The 22,023-nt window shown below is 37.3% G+C and overlaps 1 protein-coding gene across 14 annotated transcripts in view; it reads right to left on the reverse strand.

Moving 5' to 3' along the window:
* Positions 1-22,023, reverse strand: part of PCLO (piccolo presynaptic cytomatrix protein) — a 392,417-nt gene that overhangs the window by 349,203 nt on the left and 21,191 nt on the right. For all 14 annotated transcript variants that reach the window (XM_042791970.1, XM_042791966.1, XM_042791964.1 and 11 more), the window contains exon 3: positions 8,935-10,341. In XM_042791970.1, coding sequence (XP_042647904.1) covers positions 8,935-10,341 — 1,407 coding nt within the window. The remainder of the gene's footprint in view (positions 1-8,934; positions 10,342-22,023) is intronic.

Below are 22,023 nucleotides of genomic sequence, written 5' to 3' on the forward strand. Positions count from 1 at the left end.
TGGATAGGTTAGGAAAATGTTCAGAAATCTCAAAAAATATTATAAATACATCTGCAGGCTTTAGCCCAATTATTCAGGTAACTGCTAGGGCACAAAATCTCCTAAAGGAAGTAGCTACACTCATTAAGGACAGTACTTCATGTGCTCAATTTCTAATCTTTGTATATGACAACTGGACCATTTCCAATGTGGAGGCTGTTTGCTAAGGAAAAAAAAAAAAATATTACTAACCTAGAAATACTAAAAACAGAAGACCACCATATGGTCTTTGAAGTCTTGTCCTTAGAAGCCTAGGTTACCTCGCTTTCTGAGTAATTTCATTAACCTCCAAAACACAGATGGAAAACTAATACACCTCATCATTCTTCTCAGTGAGTGTTCTTGTCTGATACAGCCTAGTGCCTATTAGTTTTTGTTTTTTTTTCTAGTGAATGCAAAAACATTTTTTTTCCCCTCACTCAACAGCATTTTGTACAAAATTCAATCAGAATACTTTAGAGGCAGCTAATCCCCCTCTTCAGCCTCACTCCATGACCTCCTGCTTCAAATGCTGCTAGACAGGTTCTCAAACAGTTTACTGGCATGAATCTAATCTCCTTTCCACAAGTATATAACGGCTTAGGTTCCCCTCAACCTCCATCCTTACTCTTAGTAATACTGGAGAAATCAATTAAATACATTAATAATATTAAATCTAAAGCCAGGTTTGTTCTCATTCTGGTCTCCCAAATCACATGCATTTCAGAAATATTAAAAATAATTACTGTCCACTCTCACTTAAAATGACACATTCTTTCCATTACTCAGGGAGAAGTATTATTGTGTATCCTACAAAACAGAAATCAGAAAAGTGCTCCGTGTTGCTCATTTCTTCTCTTTCTTTACATCTTAAGGTTTCATTAATTATTTTTACTGCTGGTCACACATCATGTAAGCAGTTAAAATGAATTGCCAAATGCCTTTGATTATACTTGTAAAATCCCAGTAAGTTTAAAATCACCACAAAATGATAAATAACTGACTCTTACACCTGCTTTGTGCAGAACGTTGAGCTTCTTTTACTGATGACCTTCCTGTATTAATGTAGCCTTTTGGTCAGCAGAAGGAAGACATTAAATTTTTAAAATATGCAATAATTGGAATTTATTAACTGCTGCAACAGCATGAACAGTTTAATTCTGCAAGAAATAAGATCACAAAATGCATGCAAATATTTAAATTTACAGTATATTCTTTTCAGAATTTTATTAAATACTCAAATACCCATCTGTCCTATTAATCTATTACATTAACTAATATCCTGTGAAAAATATTCTGTATTCAGATATATTTTAAAAAATGCTATTATATCATTTGTTCCTAGAAAGAGCACCAGCTCTTAATGTTGCTAGAATAGAAAAAAAAAAAGCAATTTCATTTGAAGTTACCCCTACAGCAAATCTATCAGAAGACTAAAAACATATAAGGGTTCTGATATAAAGATAAACACTTTATATTTTTATGATCACAGAAGTTTTGACAGTGTCTGCCCATATCATTAATGTGATCAGATAGTGAGTAATGTCCTACTAAGGTATATCAGCTGGGCACCAAAAAAATTGAGGCACTTAACATTCACTGGATTTCATCTCTTTGTTTAACAAAACCTGGAAGAGGGTCAATATGTTTTAGACTCACTGGGTTTTATCGTGAAATTAACTAAATGTCACATCAATGTTTAAAGTCTCTAATTTAGTCATTTTTGTTTCTCAATAAAACATAAACAAAATGTATTATTCTGTAATAAAATATCTTTATTTCAATAAAATAAAGTCTCTTTAAAATATTATTATGAGGTTCACCAGAAAAATTCAAACTTAGATGGAATTAATACCAGCTTAGCTTTCAGAAGCCTTCTTCCTCATTTAATAGTAAGACACCAACCACATTTCTAATGAAACAACGGAGAAGGAAATCACCTGGCTCAAGGCCAGGTCAGTAATTTTCCTGATTATCTGTTTAAGATTTGTGACTCCAGCTTGACCCTCTCTAATACACTAGTCTATAAACTGTCTGATTTCCTAACGGCACAGGAAAAAAATAAACCACACACAAGAATCAACACTGAAATCTCCAAGTTAATCATTCACCTAAGAATTTTATGTTTCAAAGGTGTAATGACATCTAGAGATAGAATAAATATTATAGATAAAGAAGTTATTGCATTTAAATTCCAACTGGATGAGGAAGATAGCCAGCTAGACAGGAACTGTGGGAGTCAGCAGCAGTGCTGCAGTGGACATCCCTTTGGATTTCACACCATCAATGTCCATTACCAACATTAATAAAAGCCATCTGGCCTTGCATAGCTTTATGTCTCTATCTCATTGTTTGTTTCAATGGTATTTATCCACCCTGGAGTTCCCCATTCTGAGGTAATTTGGAAACTTTTAGAGCCCTAAATAAAGAAAACGAAGAGCATGCAATTAATCATGGTAATAGTGCTTCCAAAGGTCACACTATTACTTTGAGCAATGACACCAATCTTTTTCACTCCTTGAATTTAATTCTAGGTTGGAAAAAAAAAAAAATCCCTAATTTTATGGTCATAACAACTGGAAAGAAAGATTAACAAGAATGCAATCTTGTAGCTAGTGCCTTGACTTGTAACCCTGGAGATGTAAGAAGTCTTGCATTCAAATAATGTCCCAAAATCAACACACTCAGCAGTAACCACCAAAACCTGACTGACAAGAAATGAACTGCATTACTGTATAACTTGCCTTGGACCAAGAAGCCCTACTGAAATGCAAGACATCTGTTCAGAGAAACTTGTGAAAAAGTCAGGATGCTTTCATTTACCTCTATAGTGATGGAGAATTCAAACAAAACCATCAGATGACACCTATTAATTATCTTATCTGGATGCAGTGGCTTACTCTTGACTTCATTTCTTCTGTTGCAACTCAAAGAAGGCAAACTTGGGGGGTCTTGGAGGAAACCAGGAGACAAGAAGCTTGGCTGTACCCCAGTAACAGCCCTAAGCTGAGGATGGGAGTCCTGAAGTCACAGCTGTTTGCAGATCTATAGTTTGCATATTATATTACTGGAGAACGAATAAACTCAACAGATCACCACCACATTGTATTTGACCACGAGCAGGCTTTATTATCATTGTTATTATTAAATAAAGCACCCATAGCTGATATGTTTAATGCCAAACAGTACTGACTCTGGGTGAACTATTTACAAAGACATGCCAAAATCAGATCTCAAAAGGGGTTACATTTACTGTCTGGACTCCAAAGGGATTTAAACAGAAGCTAGACACTGCTCAAGCCATGTGCAAAAGACAGAAGTTCAGGTCTCTGGAGAATCATCAGGCCAAAGTAGAGTTTTCTGGATCACAGCTTCAGCTGAGGTATCAGAGAATGACAAAAGCTCCTAACACATACTTACAAGTACCGTGGACAACTCATGTCTCTGTCTTTAAGCATTTAAATAATTCTGCAGATACAAATACCAGAAGCCTAAGTCTGTTGATGAAGCTTAAGCTCTTCAGCCTTATTTCAAAGGTTAACTTAGGCACCACTTCTTAAAAAAACATCTGTGTTCACAATTTTGACTAAATCAAAGGGTCATTCCATATTAGCCCTTCCATTATGTACATAGACAATATACAAGTTTTACAGGAAAAATTGAAAAGATGAGTCATTCTGATATAAAAAAATATTTTCATTTTAATGTCATTTCTATTATGCATATTGAAATAGTTAAACAGAAGTAGGATATCCCATTTGGAGTTAAATTAATTTCATTTGACAGTCAAGAAATACAGTGGAGTTTTTATCATCTAATATGCACTCTTTTTCAATGCCAGATATTATCTTTCAAAATAATAATTAGTAGTAGTTTTAACATTTTCTCAATTATAAAGACTTATCATTTAATGGATAACATTTCCATAAACTTCAGTGAATACATTGTATTAGACTATTATATCTTATATTATTTGGCTACTCTTATTAAACAATAATAGCATTCACTTTCTTACAATCAAAATTTTAAAAGGAGCTTTAAATATAAAGGGAGAGGAAAGAGGCAGAGAAAATAAAACTATGCAACTGAAAGGAGTGCTTATTTTTCTCTTTGTCTCTTAAGTGCAAATTCTTCTTCACTGTGTTTCCCAGACACCATCTGTTTCCAAAACAACTCAAACATAACAGAGGAACTTCTAATAAGAGCTAAACCTGCCAACTTGCAGAATGGTCTGAGCTTTCTCAAAAAGGAAAAACATGATAGTATGGATTTGTTAATAAATTAAAGAGAGGCAATGTGTGTCACCTGTGATGATGCAGCACACCATTTTAGGGATTTTCATTAGAATCATAAACGGCTCATTACTTTATAATGTTCCTGCACACTTGCTTTAAGGAGTCTAAACTACATTTGGGCATTTAATAGCAGGGTTCATTTCACTTAGGATGGGGGGGGGGGGGGGGGGGGGGTGCTTAAATTATTTTTTTAAAGCCTACTATTAAAGCTTGAATAACAGATCACACTCGTCTCACTCTATTTGCAGTCAGATATCAGTGAAAGTTTGGAAAAATAGAAACTGCCAGCATTATTTACATCGGGAACCCACCCATGTCTGTACCTTTCCTCCAAGATTTTAGAAGGTAGAAGAACCCACGATGGGTTCAGGAATATGACAACATACCACATTAAGGGAGCACCCTGCATCTCCAGAAGGGCTTATATCTGTTACAATATGCTAACCATTTACATTTCAACTAGAAGCTCTTATTGGAAGAGCATGGTATCATTTTTAACCTGGGTATTCTACTGAGTTTAATGATAGCACTGTGCTTACTTAGAAAATGAGTTTATCTTTTTGCTTTTCCCTCCCTACACAGTATTTGGGGAGAAGAAAAAATAAAAAAAAATATTTATTAATTTGCTCTAGTAAGTAACAATGGGAAAACAAGTTACCAGAAAAGCATCTAAATTATTTTGATGAGTTATACATCTATTTTTATAAAAGAGGTATGGTATAAAAATATGGATTGCACAGGAACCATCAAGGTCATTGTTTATAGATTCCTGCTATCATATCCACCCATGTCAAACAATTTCATACAGTCAATATTTTCTGTAATAAACATATTAAGAAACATCACTCTCTATGTAAAATTGATTATATTATCTATTCTGATCACATCTCTAACAGATAACATATTTTTCAAACAAGAAATCCTTAGCAAGTCTGACATATGAAGTCTTTTCTGCCCTTCCCCAGTCCTCTCTGTCCTTTTCCTTCATTCAAAACAATTCTCTCCTTTCTGTAGCCCCAATAATTTATTTCACACATGGAACATTTTTTACTTCCAAGTACCTTTCCAGGTAATTTTATAGCCATCAGTAGACTAAAAAGTGCTACTGTTGTTCCCTTGGCAGTTCTAGTAGATTAAATCCATTAGCCCACTCACATATACACACACTACATTATCAGCTCTTTTTGTTTGTAACATTAATATGTTATTCCTTCTTGTTGCCCATACAGATTTTACAGATTTGGATATCTTAGTTTTCAAATGTTTTAGGGTTTTTTTTTATTTTACTAGAATATTACTTCATCACAGGTTCTATATTCCTGACACTGCTGTCTCGACACACCTAATTACATTATAGGCAACCATCTCTGCTCCTGTTCAATATTCTGAACAGCTTCACTGAGTTTTAAATGCACAAAATGGTCGTTGCCACACACTTCATTTCTGGCTTCCGCAGTTGCGATCTCGTGCTCTGTTACTAAAAATAGAGCTGCTTCCAACTACCTGAGCTGGAAGCTAATTACAGAGCTGGTAAACAGTGCTCCTCCATATTGAGCAAATGGCAGAATAAGGAGTCTGCTAATGCACTGGGGCGCACATGGTCCTGTGAGTCTTTGAAATCTATCAAGTGTCATTTATGTAATCATTTGTGGCTGTTTGCTTCATGGATAAATTACTACTTAAGTAAATAACTGTTTGACTGTTGGATCAACAAATCAGGGAGAAAAAGAACAATCAGTCCATTTCAGGAAAAAGTATTCTAATACTCAGCTTGCATAAATCAGAATAAATTCACTGAAATAAATAGCATATTGTTGATTTAGAACAGGTAGAAGTCTCATTCTCTTATTTCCTGCAGAAGAGGGGCTATTAGAGGACTGACTGCAGCAGCCTAAAGACTTTTTTCAAAGCTATTTCTGTCACATACAGGCAAGAAGAAAAAACTACCACTGTAAGAAAGCACCTTCTTCCCTTAATAAATAGTACTCTCAGCCATGTCTGCAGTACAGCAGCACCTTGCTTGGAAGACATTCCCTGCTGAAAAATATTAAGGTAGAACTGCCCATGGAGTTTAGATGCTCCCCTGTATTTGTCAATGAAACGCTGTTTTCCCTGCTCCATGGGACTGATTCTTACCTTATAGACCAATACAAGCTTTGTTGGCAGCAAGGTTTTATCCATCAGTCAATAAAACTCAACTCATTTTCAGCCATTACTGAGTCAACAACATATAGGTAATACATAAGAAACTGCTAAAATCACTGATATAGCTGCAGCCCCAAGACAGAACTATAAAAGACCCATTAAGTTTGTCCATTCAAAACACTTTCTGGGGCCAAGAGGGACTATATATAGCCTTCTGGAGTTGTAAATTTTTCTTTGAATTAAGAATATAGGAATAAACGAATTCAGTAGAAAATGACAAGAAAGACCAATTTTAAAAAGCATTTCCATTTCTCCTTCCTAACCTCCCAAAGAATAGAGACAAGTAAATAAAACCTCCAAGACAGTACTCAGCATGTTAGAAGAGTTTGATGGAGGAAAAGAGTATGCTGGTGAGCATAAACTATTTGCTCGTCATCATGTTTCTGTCATGCAACTGGTATATACTATATACAGTGCATACAGGGACAGAATTGCTATCTGAGGTTAAATACTTTATTAGCACGGCTCATTTGGGAGAGGAGAGGATGAGCTCCCTCTTCTGTCTCCAATCTTCATGAAAAGGGAAGTCAGGCTGTCCTCAGCCAAGCAAACTACCTCCTGTTGTCAAGGAAAAGTGGTTTGACAATTTGTAGAAAAAATGATTGGAAAAAACATAATAAGATGGAAAACCGTGGACAGAGATGGAAATGAGTAGTATAAGGAAGAAGAAAATGCAAGAAGGAACCAAAAAATGACAAATAAAGGCATGATGAATTCAGACTACAGAAAACCACTAGTATTTCAAGCTCTACATATTCCAAAGAGTGGAAACTGAGAGAATACACTGGCAATAACTCAACGGGAGAAGAGAATACCAGCCTTCTCATCTTAAGCAGAAGAAATACAGAAAGTATAAATCTGCACATCACAACGCAGTCCCACACCATCACACAGCCAACTCTGAAGTCAATTCATGCACCAGGACTTGGGTAGTTATCATTTCAGCATAGTGTTTCACGAGAACAGACACATCTTGTTTCCTTGGTATTCAGTGTATGCATAATAGAGTGCATCTGGAGAAAGTCGTATGCATTTTTCATATTTAAAACCTAAATAAGTGTGTGTGTATGTGTGTATGGGACAGATGGTTGGACAGTGATGAAGATATGTGTGTGTCTGATGGAATTCAGTACATAAGTAACATTAGAAGTCAATTGAAACCTGGCTTTCAATCACTGACCAATCTTCCTGTGTTGCAGACCTTTCTTTCTGACCTAAATGACCACAAAGACAGTAAACAACATACTTAGATAAAAACGTACTTATAGTAGTAGGACAAACACCTTTCAAATTATAGCATATTCCAAAAAACGATCCATTAAAAAAGCATGTGAAGACAAAATAACCAACATTTTCCCTGTAACTTGTTATTTCTCCCAACATTAATTCTCAATTTAAGGCAGAGGTATGATAACCTTTAACCCTGGGAGCCATTTCTAATTTATTCATTCAGATTTCAAAGACACAACAGCGACAGCCACTTTCCTCATGTGCTACACACACCAACTTACACATCTAACCTACTCACCAGTATTTTTAGGTGGTCTGCTTCTGTTGAGTTGAGCTTGCCAAATTGATACAGAAAGTAAGGTGTGCCTCCACCTTTCTGTTAAGCTAGTGTAAACTTCCAATCCCCTCGCCAAAAAATTATGAGAATGAAAGGAAGGTGGGGAAAAACATGGAATGTGAGGAAACTGTTGAAAGTAAGTTGCTTAATTCTTTTAAACACAAGCTGGCCCTACTAGATCTGTCTTGGGCAGCCATGGAAAAGTCACTTTCATACTCACACTCCTTAATTAATGAAGTGCCTTTGTGAACCTTACATTATTCACACCAAAAAATTGCATATTTCACCACACATATATCACTCAGACATCAACCTTCCTAATGAATACATCAGCATGTGCAAAGACTCCAGAGTCAGAATGAAACTAATGGAATAAATTTAGGGATATATGAAACAGGAGGGAAGAGGAATAACGAATCATTAACACATTCCTTCATTAGATAATTGTCTGAATCAGGGACATTGATTAAAGAAGCACACGTGTTAATGTACAATACTGAAGCATATGAAAAAGAACTTTATCCCATGATGGACTGAAAGTACAGTAGTTTGCTATATCATAGTAGAACTCATTTCAAAAGAGTTCATAACTGTAATTAACTATCTCCTTATGCTTCAAAAACCTAGCAACCAACTATACCAGACTCCTTTAATCTGAAGAAAATTCACTGGAAGTACTTTCTGAATACTAACCATCTTTTATGAAACACAGATATTTAATTTTAAAAGCTCTCAGAAAATGAAACATTAAATTTTTCTCAACAGTTCAGTAGCTAAAAATCAGCCTCAGACCAGCACAGGGAGTGTGCAGGTAAGAACATAGTGTAAATACAGACTCCATCACCTTACCTCAGCTATGTGCGGCATTGGGTTAAATCCACAGAGATTGCACACAACTTTCTTGCATTCTGTACACGTATTAAAGTTGGGGGGATCCTTAGAACCAATGTTTAGTCCGGTTTTACAAATGGGACAAGACTCTTTAGGCTGGCTGGCTTTCTCCAGTTCCAATAGCCCAGCAGGTTTCTTAGCTTCAGCAGCCTGAGGCTTGCTATCTTTAGCCAAACCAGATTTCTTTTCTGAATCAGATCCTTTAGCTGTTAAAACACTATCCGCTTTTGACAGATCCGATTTTTCAGTCACAAGAGGCTTGGTTTCTTTCTTTACAGGAACAGCTTTTGGAAGAGGTTGAACCTGATCAGTCTCCTTGGGGGCTGCCTGAGAGGCTGGAGGCTGTGACGGAGGCTGGGGCTGCTTTGCTGCAGGACCAGGCGCAGGGGGGGCTGATGCCTGAGCCCCCGGCTGACCTGCTGTGGAAATTAAATTTGAGGCCTGGCTGAAGATTGAAGCTCCAAATCCAAAGAGTTTCCCAGTAACTGTTTCTTGTGGTGTTGTAGGCTGAGGCTTAGGGGCATCAGTGATGCCTCCCAGGTTAAGGCTGAAACGCCTTGATTGATCAGGAGTTTTCTGAGGTGGCTGGGGTTGAGGCGCCAGTTGTGCTGGAGCTGGCTTGGGACCTGTCCCTGCTTGTGGGCCCTTGGGAGCTGGTTTGGCATCAGGCTTTGGGGCTGGTTTTGTTTGTAATTTCTTAGGATCATCTTTTGTTTGTGTTGACTCAACAGGCGTTTGAGTTTTAGCATCTGGTCTAGCCCCAGGCTGAGATGCAAGTTTGGGATCTGACTTCTGTAGAGACACCTGTGGAAGGGGTTTGGAATCCGGTTTGTCCCCAGCTGGATGAGTGTCCTCTGACAGCTTGGCAAGCTCTGGCTTTGGGAAATCCGCCACTTTCTGTTGAGTAGGTGGAGGTCTGGGACCTGCCAAATCCTGTTTCGGCCCTGGTGCTGCAGAGGTAGGCACAGTGTCTGCTGTAGGCTTCTGTATACTGGGTTGTTTATGTTTATCTTCAGCCTGTGTTGGCTTGGCCTGATCAGACTTTGGAGTAAGATCTATTTTCTGGGAGATGTCAGTAGGCTCAGCACGGGGTTGTTTGGATTTTACAGGAGGAGACCCAGGCAAGGATGGTAGCTTTTTCTGGGGCAGGGTTTTTTTCGATTCTGCTAGCTGCAAAGGATCAGGTTTTGGAGAAGCATCTTTCTTTTGAACTGGTGGTGGCTGGGGAGATGGCTTAGCAGTTGAAGGTGGAATGGGTGTCTTCTGTTTGGGTGGAAGAGGCTGTGGCCCGGGACCATGACCCGGTGCTAAGTCACCACCTAATGCTCTTTGCATCTGGCAGTTTAAACAGAGCCATTCCTTAATCTGCAGAAAAAAAAAAAAAAAAAAATAAAGGTACTATAATTAAGATAAGACAAAGTTAATAAAATCAACATAATAGGCTATTCTAGTGTATGGCTTGTTGCATTATTTCAGACTTCTGTGTAAAAATGGAGAAATATTACCAATAATATTGTTTTGCCATTAACATGCCCAACTGATTTTTTCATTCTTCTTCACATTCCTGTGATTCAAGGTATTGCTGAGCCCATGCTTCTAATGACTTCACATTCAGTTTACACACAGATGAATACAGGAGGATAAAAAGCCAGCAAAATAAAAAAATGCATTGGAATTTCATGGGACCCAGCAGTGACTCATTTATAGTAATGTTTTGCCAGAATAGAGAAAAAGAACAAATGATGCTAAAATAGTTCGACACATCAAGTCTGCTGACAGAAAACAATAATCAGAACTAAAACACAGTAAATGCATAATTACCTTTAAGCACGTATCCATCAAGCTCTTCCATTACTAAACCCATAATCTGTAAGTTTAAATTACAGGGCACGAGTATTGGCAGTATACATGTATCCAATGAATTAGGCACAGAGGTGTGTTAATGGACACCATATATTACACAGATTCACACATTACCACCAATTTGAGGGCAAGTCTTCACCTGGAATCAGTGAAGAGCTTTCCCTAAGCCCTGATGGTATTTTAAGAGCTGTAATTATGTTTCCCAAAACTCCTTTGTTATTAAAAGAAGCTCCCAGAGTAATTACTATACACCTGCATACAGTGGCCCCCCCTTTTCAACATAGAGGGGAAGGAATAAGGCAAATAATATATCTACCCACATTTCTTATCAATTTTAGTACCTCACAAATTTAAAACATTTTATTTCTTCTTCCCAAGAAGTATTACGTGAGAGGGAAACTATTTTCTAATAAAACAGAAAAACCCATAACGCTAAATGGTTATCCCTACATTTGCTTTTGTAAAGCCTCACAATCTGAGGAAGGATCAAATAGGCTAAAGCAACATGTGGTCAGGAAGCATCACGTGCTATTTTCCACATTTTACATCACTAGCAGAAACCTTATAGGCAGCAAAAATGCCATTCAATATGGCACAGAGTCCCATGGGCCTACACTTGCAAGTAGATACTTAGATACTTAAGCAGGTCACCTGTAGTCTACTTCTATTCTTTAGTCTGCGTGTGAAACACAGGGTACATGCTCCAGCATTTGCACACACCACCGCATCTGAGGGAAACTGCAATTAGGAGGACATAGAAGACCCTGATCTTTTCCCCTAAGGGTGAAGATTTCTGGATCCTCTTTCTCACTCATGTCTGAAATGTCTACCTTACACCATGGGATGAATCTGGAGGTACGACACACAAAGAAAGATTTTGTCTCTGTAGTAGCAGAGCTCACTGAAAGGAAAGACCTCTGATGTCATGGACTGAGGCAACAAATTCATTATTTTGGTGTGCTTTGCAGCGTTTTAATTCTTGCTGCTGTAAAAATAAAAGAACAGGTGGACACAGTTCCCTAAAATACAGTTATTCCAACTATTCTGATAAATATGTTATATACACACCCTGGAATATGAGAACCATATTACTAAGAGCTTCACAAAGACATGCCCAGTTTTGGCCCAAGTTGTAAGTTCACGGTAAGCAAGTTACCATCCACAATAATGCTACTTTTTATCTTCCATTTTCAGTGCAGTTTTTTTAGATTGTTTAAACAATTTGCCTACCTACCCGCAACCCATATAGCAAATGGCTGTTAAAAAGTGAAACCAACTGAAACAAAACTGGAACACATGTTTAAGGTCTGCTTTGAATCATTAAAGGAATTAAGTTCACAAGTGCACAGAGGACCTGAGCAAAGATTACATTTAGCTTAACTCCTATTTTGTTTGATTGGTGTCCTATGTCCCTACAAGTCCCTCATCCAAGAAACGATTACTTGAAATAAGTAAATCGTAATTATGACAACTGATATTAGATACTAGTAATCTTATTTAACTAGATACATATTAATAAAATTTCTGGATGAATTCTTAAGGACTTTCTAGAAGGTTTAAGTTTAATCAAAGACTAGATTTATGCCACATACTCTGAACATCCACCTCAGCTGGCTTTGACAAAGTGACTAGTATTTCCCGTATTAAGGAGGTCAGCTTTCCTCTGCAGTGGAGAAAGACAGGATCCTGTGAGGAGCTTTTTAACAGTCTTAAGTGAGGAATGTCTTTTCCCACTAAGCACAGAACGTCATCAGAGATTTGGACAATGCACTTTTCATAGTGACTCACTGCTCCTGCTTCTTTTTGACACCTCCACTTGCCTCTTTCTTTATTTTAAAATGAAAGTACTGTACTCTATGGTGACCAGATGAAACCATGGCAGTAACAGGTGCCTAGCTGCTTTCACTCAGCTCCAGGAAATCTAGTTTTAAGTCACTACAACACCTTTAAGGCCCCAAAGTACCTGTAGAGTTGGATGGGGCTACAGAATAAGTAGCCTGAATAATCCTTATGTTTAAGGTGTCCAGATTCCAATCACATTTATAAGCATTTAGGCTTGTCTTCAACATGTAGCTTGTCCAGTCTGAATCTACTACCTGAGTCCAAACAAACATTAATTCTATACCACAGTTTTCAACACAATCTTGTGCAGAAGAAAACACCTTAACTTAAACTTTTCCCATAACTTAAAAAATAAATACACACACACACACACACACACACACACACACAAACTCTCTGTATTCAACTGAAGCCTTTAAAACTAAAAATTAATCTGCTACTCCTACAGCTGAATTTCGAAATGTAAAATGCAGGAAGTTTTACTTCACTTTATTATTTTTTAAATCTTTTTGGTTTAGAAATAAAATTCCTCCCATGCATTTCAGTGGGAGGAATTAAGTGCCAAAATGATCACGTCATTATATCTTACACACATCATCTTCAAACAAATACAAAACTGCACAAACTGTAGTTCTGTGATTGGAACTGCAGTTCAAAATGAAGTGCACTACATGATGTAGTTTTGCATCAAACACTAGCCTGTTCGTTCTACTGCAATTACAGAGATTTTCCATAAACTTTAATGAGAGGAAGCTTCTGTTAAATACAGATGCTCTTAGACATTATTAAAGATGAAGTAAAACTTACTGCTGCTGCAGATACCTAAAATACTAATATTTATCTATCCCTTGAAGGTCTTCCTGGACAGCAGTTCTGTGACTTTCTAGTTTCTTTTGCCATATTTTTCATATTTCTATCTAGAATTAAAATGCAAAAGTTTCCAGGGCAACGTGTGATCTTTTGCAGTTCCTCTCTACTTGTCAAGGAGATTCTTCTTTGATGCTGAGGATCCCAAGTTGTCTATTTTCACACTGGTAGATAGGGGTGGGGGCTGGGTCTTATTTCTAGAAAAAAATCCATAAGTGATTTTCTTCATCCCGAGACCCATGACATTCACTGACATGACTAGGACTGTGTATTTGACAGATTTCAGACAGCGTTTTTGTTCAGATCTCAACTACTGAACATAGAAACTGCCACTTTGCTAACTTACTGATTTAGAAACTACATGCCCGCATAACAACTAGTAAGTAATTAAAGTATATTTTATGTATTCATCAGCCGTAACATCTTTAAAAAGCTTCATAAAGACTCTATTAGTTGGGAGCACCAAATGAATTTACTCAGTGCTTTAGTAACAACATCCATGAAGAATTACACTGAAGAAAATTATAGCATCATATTCTATAGCTCACTTTTCTTTATGCACTCATAATCTAACAGTTGACTCCAATAACAAATACAAGATACACTTCAGTTTTCCTTATCCCAAACAAAGCCAACATAACTGAGGGAAATCTGGAACCTATTCATTTCTGCAGAAGTGTTCGGATTTATTCTAACTACTCAAACTCATCAAAAGCAGTAGGGAAACTGTCAGAGTAAATGCATCAACTGGTGTGCTCCATTTCTATTCATGCAGATGATGCAGGGGAGAAAGAGAATCCAGTTTGATTCTAAGATTCCAGATGTACGTGAGAAAAATTTTGACTTGCAGATTGAACATATTTCATATAAAAATTACTGGCACGCATTATGAATGTATCTCTCAGAGGTAATTTTAACAGTCCTTTTGCAGAACAGAGCCACATTCTAAGGCAATGGATCTCATTCTCATTTAGACCAGTCATTTGGTGCTATAAAAAGGAACTTAAAGATATGAATAAAATATTAACATCCCTTTGCATCACCACAGAAATGCAAAGATTTATAGAGCCTTTACGTTGCCACAGATATGTAAGTGGACTTTGCTGACATTGCTCAGCACTGCCCCAATGCTTTATTGACAAAATCTGTTTCTAGTCTGAAAACACATCAGCTTATTTGGTTCCTGACAATTTCAGAGAGGAGTAAGGAATCCAGATTTGGCTCTTAGCAGACATTTCTGCCAAGACGATGAGAGAAACATGAAAAATAGAGCATTTGCGCCCATGATTTTATGCAGCTTCACGTAGGGTGGTAGAATACTGTAAGAGACAAGAAAATAAATCAGAAAATCCCGTTATGAACAAAAAAGAACAACTATCACAGAACAAACTGAATTAGTATGTCAACATAAAACTGAAAAGGCCTTCTAAACAAGCCTGGGCAATACTAGAGACAAAGTTCTCCTTCTACACTATCCTTGCACAAATAATATCTCATCTAGTTGGAATAATTACAACAAATGTTTAACTTGTATTCAGCTGATCCTCATTTGAGACTATCAGATCATCACTACAAAATAAATATTTATCTTCCTTTCAGATATCAGATGTAAAAAACAAGTAAGGACTTTATCAGGGAACATTGACTCAAGATGCTCACAAAAATGATGCTAGGTTCTAGTCAGCAGAATGGTCCCCAGGTATCCATTACACAAACCACAGCAATGGTTACAAGCGCTGTAGCTTGCTGCCAAACCAGTGTTTGATCAAACTTTTTAAAGAGCAGTTTTAAAAGACTATTTTTAAATGTTGCTTTGCTATTTTAAACTACTAAAAAGCATAACTGGATGAATTGTGTTATGCAGTTATCACAATCTTAAAACTCCATTATTCTGCTTAAATTACTAATACAAACAGCTATAGTTTACACATGAACTATGAATGTTTGGGGAACTATTATTTCATAGCTTATATAATTAGAATCATAAAGCAAAACAGCAAACAATCTTTTGACTTTTTTTTTGAATACCAGTAATTCAGACTATCTAAAATTTAGTTTTTACAGCAAAGCCTGTGCATGAGGCAGCTTAAACACAGGACAAGGAAAAATACTTTTAAACACAGCTCAGTGCACCGCATCATGCATCACTACAACAAATACTGATTGCTTTCATTAACTGAATTGAGATTTAATATAGTAGAAACACTTAAATGATTAACAAAAAAAAATAACTTCAAATCAGGAAAGCAGCAAAGAAAAGGTTAACAAAGTTAATCTGTGCTGCACAGAGCAGCTCCAAGTGAATATCGCTGGGATTTGGAATGGATTATGCTGTCTGGTCGGAGCGAGGCTGTGCCATGCCTCCTGCCCACTGAGTACCCAGCAAACAGCATCTCCACATTACACAGCCTAACATAGTAGTAAAGTACAGTTGCTGAGCAACAGCAATACTGGTGCAGATGGCTCCCTGCAGTTGACATCTTTAGCTATGCAGATTAATTTATTATTTACTTGTGTTAAAAACTGGACAGGACAGTTTTCTGGGCTAATGAGAAAACACTCCAATGTATTGTAGAATATTGCCCAACTAAAATATTGAGAAACTATCTACCATGCATATGTGTTTGCTTCTTTATATGTTTTGCCCCCTTCATAAAAGAAAAAAAGAGAGGAAAAAAAAATTCATGGGGCATCGATTCTATTAATACATCTAATCCTAAATGTAAATGAGAAATGTAAGCACTTAGTCTTCTTCTAAGAGAGAAACAGTGTAGGAGTGTGCTTAAGAATACTCCACAGAGAGGAGCATTATTCTGTACTTCCATAGCCCTTCTATTTGAGGATCTTTACAGTTTTCCCAAACACCTTCTAGCTATGGGCAGAACTAAAGAACTATACTAACTTAATGTAATCTCAAAAATGTGATTAATGTCCATTTCTATATAAATTGCAGCGTTAGTAACACTGAAATACCCCAAGTACTCTTTGGACCAAAACAAGTATTTCACCCAGAAATATCTCAAACTTTGATCAATTTCAGAAGACAACTAAGCAAAATATGCTTGAATCTGCTCTCTGATCAGTGTGAACACAGACTAAACTCCATTCTCTTTTACAGAACACCTCTAGCTTTAGTTCATCACAGCTAAGAGTTGATATCTAAATTAATACTTGAAGAAAATCTAAAAAAGATTTGCGTTTTGTTGGGGTTAACTCATTTCTTTACATCTTATGATTACAACAGCTGATGGTCAGATTCAAGTCCTTATATTTTTTCTACTTTGCCTAAAAGTCTAAGTTTACATAGGGTGTACAGTTTCAAAGTTATTTCTCCTGTGCTATTAAAAAGTTTAGTCTTTGTGGCATGTCACTGTCCACAATGATGGCAGTTTTCTTTTTATTTATATGTCATTTCCAGCATATGTTGCATTCTGGTTCTTATGCACTATTTCAGCACAGCTGGGTCTGGACTGTAAACTGCAGGGAATAATTAAATTCCATCAATAGCTTCATTTACCATCACATAGAGTTATTTCTATTAATTTTACTGTAAGTATAAGCAAAACATATCTGGATTTACCACAAGAATTACAGTCATCTTCCTCATAAGATTAGTATTTTAAATTGTTATATATTCCTTTTCCTGTACAAGCTAATAATAATGATAATAACTGAAGAAAATTAATCCATTTCTGAGTACTTAAATTCTCTTTAGTTACTGAAAATATTTCATGCCCAAGTATTTGCTACTGTTTACGATACCTGGAGATGCAGGACATCAGTAAAAACAAATACCAAAATTCATTATGAGGATTTGAACCAAATCATGATACTCCTAAATCACCAAAGGATATGATATGATCTTACATAAAAATGGAAACAGAAAGAGCAAAAAAAATCAAGGCTGTAGTATCTAGAGCAACTGATAAGGAAAATTCATTAGATATCCCCCCCCAAAAAATTACAACAACAAAAAAATATTTTCAAATTGGGTTAAAAAAAAAAAAAAAAAAAAAAAACAAACAACAAACAAACCATTTTCCTATTGAATTGAAGAATAAGGGTGTAAATCCAGTAAAATATTCTACTTGATCTGAAATTATACACTCCACTTAGGGAGAATCATTTTTTTTTCCCTCCCCTCTTTTAGTGAACTTGTGATATAGACATGTTGTTTCAAAAACAGAACCAATAAAATATTCTTTATAATTCACTTTGCCTACATCCAGAAGAGCTTTTAGCAAGTAAAAAAAAAAAAACTGCATCAATATACACAGCTTCACATTATCTGAATGAGCAATTTTCAGCAAGTACCTAAGTAAAGAATTATACCTGGCTCCAAGACCGATTTTAAAATAGTCTCTCAAAAGCATACTGAAACAGTGGATTAAATATGGATTAACGTAGATAAAATGCATGAAAAATAGTCCCTCTTAGAAACTGCCTAGAAGACAGGTATTCACGTATGCATACATACTCATCACAGGTGGTCTTGTGGAACAGTTTCCAACATTAACAGCTTTAACACTTCACTTGATCATCAACTTTACAGATGCCTATCATAAAGACTGTAATATATTATTACACTTTAAACCCTTGCTCAGTCTGTGTTGTATGTATCTTCCAATAAATAAAGAGTTCACAGGGGATGAAAACTTATTCCAGCTATCAAGCATATGCACTGATCATTTAGATTCAACTATAGTAGTTCATGGTTTTTTGCCTAGCTTTATCCAGAATCATATATAAGCATTTAACAAGATGGGTAGTCCCTCAGATGTCTTTGCTCATTTTCAGAAAGCCTACTCCTATTCAAATGTTCCAGAGGGTGGAATCTTTTTTGGGGAAGTGCTGGTTTCTGTTGCTAATGGCTCATAGGAGTGATTTTGGTAAAATAAAATTAAAAAAAAAAAAAAAAAAAAAAAAAAGGAAAAATAAATCACCATGTAATAAAATAAATACACACATGCTACAAGGTTCTGATGTATATGAAAGGACAATGGAATACAGTACCAGTCATCAAACCTGTTCATATAATTTTTTTCCATTACTTTATGCAACTGTTGCTAGGCAGTCATGTGCCATGGTGATGAGTGGAGTGTGAATACTTAGATTAGAGAGACATATGTTACTGAACATGTTATGTATGGTGTGATTTCTCTCTAGGCTGCTGTACAAAACCAAGATACCAACTATCCCTTTTCCCCAAGAGGACCACAATGTCAGATGGTTCAAAGAAATAGTTCAAGGGGTCTGACCTTGTGGCAATATAGGTATCACTTTCTGCTCTTAGTTACACAATTCTCTCTAGTGAGTTAAAACAGAGTGCACGCACTACTGCATTTTAAATAAAGGTTTAAATTAAAAGAATATATTTTTTTTGTTAAATCAGCACTTTTTATAATGTTTTTTCAATGCATATAATCTACTTACTGGGCCAGTTGGTAAAGCCTGCTATATTCTTTACAGAACCAAACAGAAATATAGAATATAGAAATGTAGAAAGATCTATATTGGAAAAGTAATTCATTCAGTTACGAACACTGAACTATCCTATAATAAACTTGTAAGAATATCTTAAGAAGGCAGTTCAAGTAGCTGTACAGGGAAAATATTAAGAGAACAAAAGTATTATAAATCCTTTTCTAAATAAATGCCCTTCACTCTCCAAACATTCAATATTAAATTATTGCTTTCTGATCAGTAATGTGTTTTAACATAATCAATAAAAACAGTGGCTATAAAGGGCATGAGAAAGGCACAACATGGGTTTACAGAATCATGAAACTTGGCAAGAACAACAGCAGGAAAAGTCAAAGTATAACAATAAGAGGTGAAGATACAGTTAGTAAGTGCATGGGTAAGAGACAAAGACTTGGTCAGTAACACTTTAGGGGAACTTAAAATAAGAGAAGACAAAAGAAAAAACTTGCACCATAATCAAGAAAACAGACAACCAAGACACCATCCATGCTTTTCATGCTAGACAGGAAGAAATGTGTAAACTATTGTAAAGGAGGAATCAGAAACTTCTGTTAATAATCTAAATATTGAAAGGAAAGGGAAACTAGAGGGAAAGTTTGAGAACAGCTCAAGCAGGAACCTCTGCAGCTGAAATAAGTCAAATTTTTGTATGTGCCAGAGCAGGTTCTATTACTTTGCTCCAACTGTTCAGTAATAAAGTCAGATGTGATTTTCGTCGCACTTCACTACAGATTGGAGCAGGACACCCACAATGAAGTTTCAGCAAGACAGCTGGTGGTGCAAAGCTGAGCAAATGAGAAAAGTCTGAGTGGGAGACAGGAGATTGGAACTAATAGCTGAATAAATTAGACGTCCAATACCTTCATTTACTCAAACGATTTCATCATGAAATAAATGCATATCCTGTGTTTACTTCAATGTGTAATATGAAATTCAAATCTGCTTTTACATATGTATGCAATCAGTCTTAAATGCAGCTGTATTTCTTGTCTTAAAAGTCCTAAATTTCACACTTACAGAGTACCCGCTTCAAAAACCAGTAGTTATTCACAGAATTTCCAAATACTTTGAGATCTTCTTCCATAAACGTTCTCTCAAAATCCATTTAATTTGAACAAACCAAAGTTATTGACCATTTCTATGGGAAATATGAAGTTTTTAAAGGAAGACAAACTTGAAGCTCCAAGAGACTCCAGGAGCACACTATAAACATGTCCTGGGTTGAGTGAGTGGTGGAGTTTTTTGATGGCAGGGGAGGGGGCTATTGGGGCAGCCCCAGTAAGAAGCTTCTTGAAGCTCCCCCAGCTCCAAGTCAGCTCCACTTTTGTTTGGAAAATTGAGCCAATCAGCTGCGCCTCTGCGATAACGTATTTAAGAAGGGACGTGGTGACGGGCAGTCGGGCTTGGGAGGAGGAGTTGCTGCAGCTGCATGAACACCAAGGTCAGTGGAGGAACGGAGGAAGAAAGGAGGGGGGAGGTGTGCCGGAGCAGAGACCCCCCTGTATCCTGTGGTGAGACGGCAGGGCGGCCCCCCCTCTGCCACCCATGAAGATCTACGGTGGAGCAGACATTGATTTACAGCCTGTGGCTTCTGCTTGCCTGATCAAGGTTCTGTGCCCAAAGAAGGACGGGGTCTCGTGGAAAAAGGTAGCCCCGCTGCTATAATTCAGTGCTGGGAGGATTGCAGCATGCAGGGGAGTCCCACGCCGGAGCAGCTCGGGAAGGGCTGCAGCCGTGGGAGAGAATCCAGTTGGAGGAAGTTAGTGACCCATGACGGAGCAGTGTGGGGAACGCTGCGGCCCATGGGAGGAATTCATGTCGGAGAAAGTTTGTGGAGGACTGTCTCCTGTGAGAGGGAGACCACGATGGAGCAGGAGGAACAAGTTCCGGACACTCCCCTCACCGAAGATGAAGAAAGTGGCAGCACTGACTGCACCCCCCATTCCCTGCCCCTGCGCCACTGGGGGAGGAGGTAGAGATATTGGGAGCAGAACTGAGCCCGGGAAGAAGGGAGGGGTGGGGGGAAGGTGTTCTCAAGATGTGGCAATGCTTCTCACTGTCCTACTCTGTTATGTGTTGTTAGTGTCTGTAATAAATGTATGTTCTTTTTTTTCTTCCCCTAATGAGTCTGCCTTTTGCTCGTGATCATAAAGGGGAATTTTTCCCCATCCCAGTCCTATCTTGAACCCCAAGCCTGGCTCTCTGTCCCTTCTCATTGCCAGAGGGGAAGGGAGAGAGAGCTGCTGCATTGTGGTTGGCTGCCAACCAGGCCTAAACCACGACAAAACATCTCAGCATCCACCACAAATAAATGTATTAAATTTTGATCTAAAACTATTCCGTCAGAGCTTGATGGTGAAGTTTTCTTATGAAAGTTCCTCTTTTGAGTTTAACATCAAAGCATCACATTTCTTGTCCACTACACACAAATATATCTTTTTTACCCCAAACTGTCCAGAATTACATACTTTATAACCTTTCCTCATATAGGCCCTCGTATAACTTTGAGCACCTGGTTAGTTGCAGATGCTCTGAAATTTCTGCACATGGATGTTCAAGTCACTCCTTTTCCAGTCCAAGCATTAGTGCCAACTATCTCAACCCTGAATTTCCTTAAACTCAAACAAGAGAGTACAATCCTAAACGATGCAATGTGCTATCAGCAGTTCCTGTGATTAGTCTTTCAGGTTTAAATTTGCCACTTTAACAACAAATCAATAAATAGTATGCTTGCTGGATGCGAAAATCCTGCTGTTTGTTACCAGGTACCCACTAATAAACATGAACACTGGAAAGAAACCTAACTGCCAGAAGTGGTCTTAAATCACTATGGTACTGAGCAAACGTTGCCCAGAGAGGCTGTAAAGTCTGCATCCTTGGGTATATTCAAAACTGGCTATGAGCAACCTGCTTTAGGTGACCCTGCTTTGAGCAGAGGGTTGGACTACATGATCTCCAGAGGACTCTTTCAGCCTCAGCAATTCTCTGAGT

The sequence above is a fragment of the Tyto alba genome, unplaced genomic scaffold, assembly GCF_018691265.1.
Source record: "Tyto alba isolate M040663 unplaced genomic scaffold, T.alba_DEE_v4.0 Super-Scaffold_2, whole genome shotgun sequence".
Lineage (NCBI taxonomy): Eukaryota > Metazoa > Chordata > Aves > Strigiformes > Tytonidae > Tyto > Tyto alba.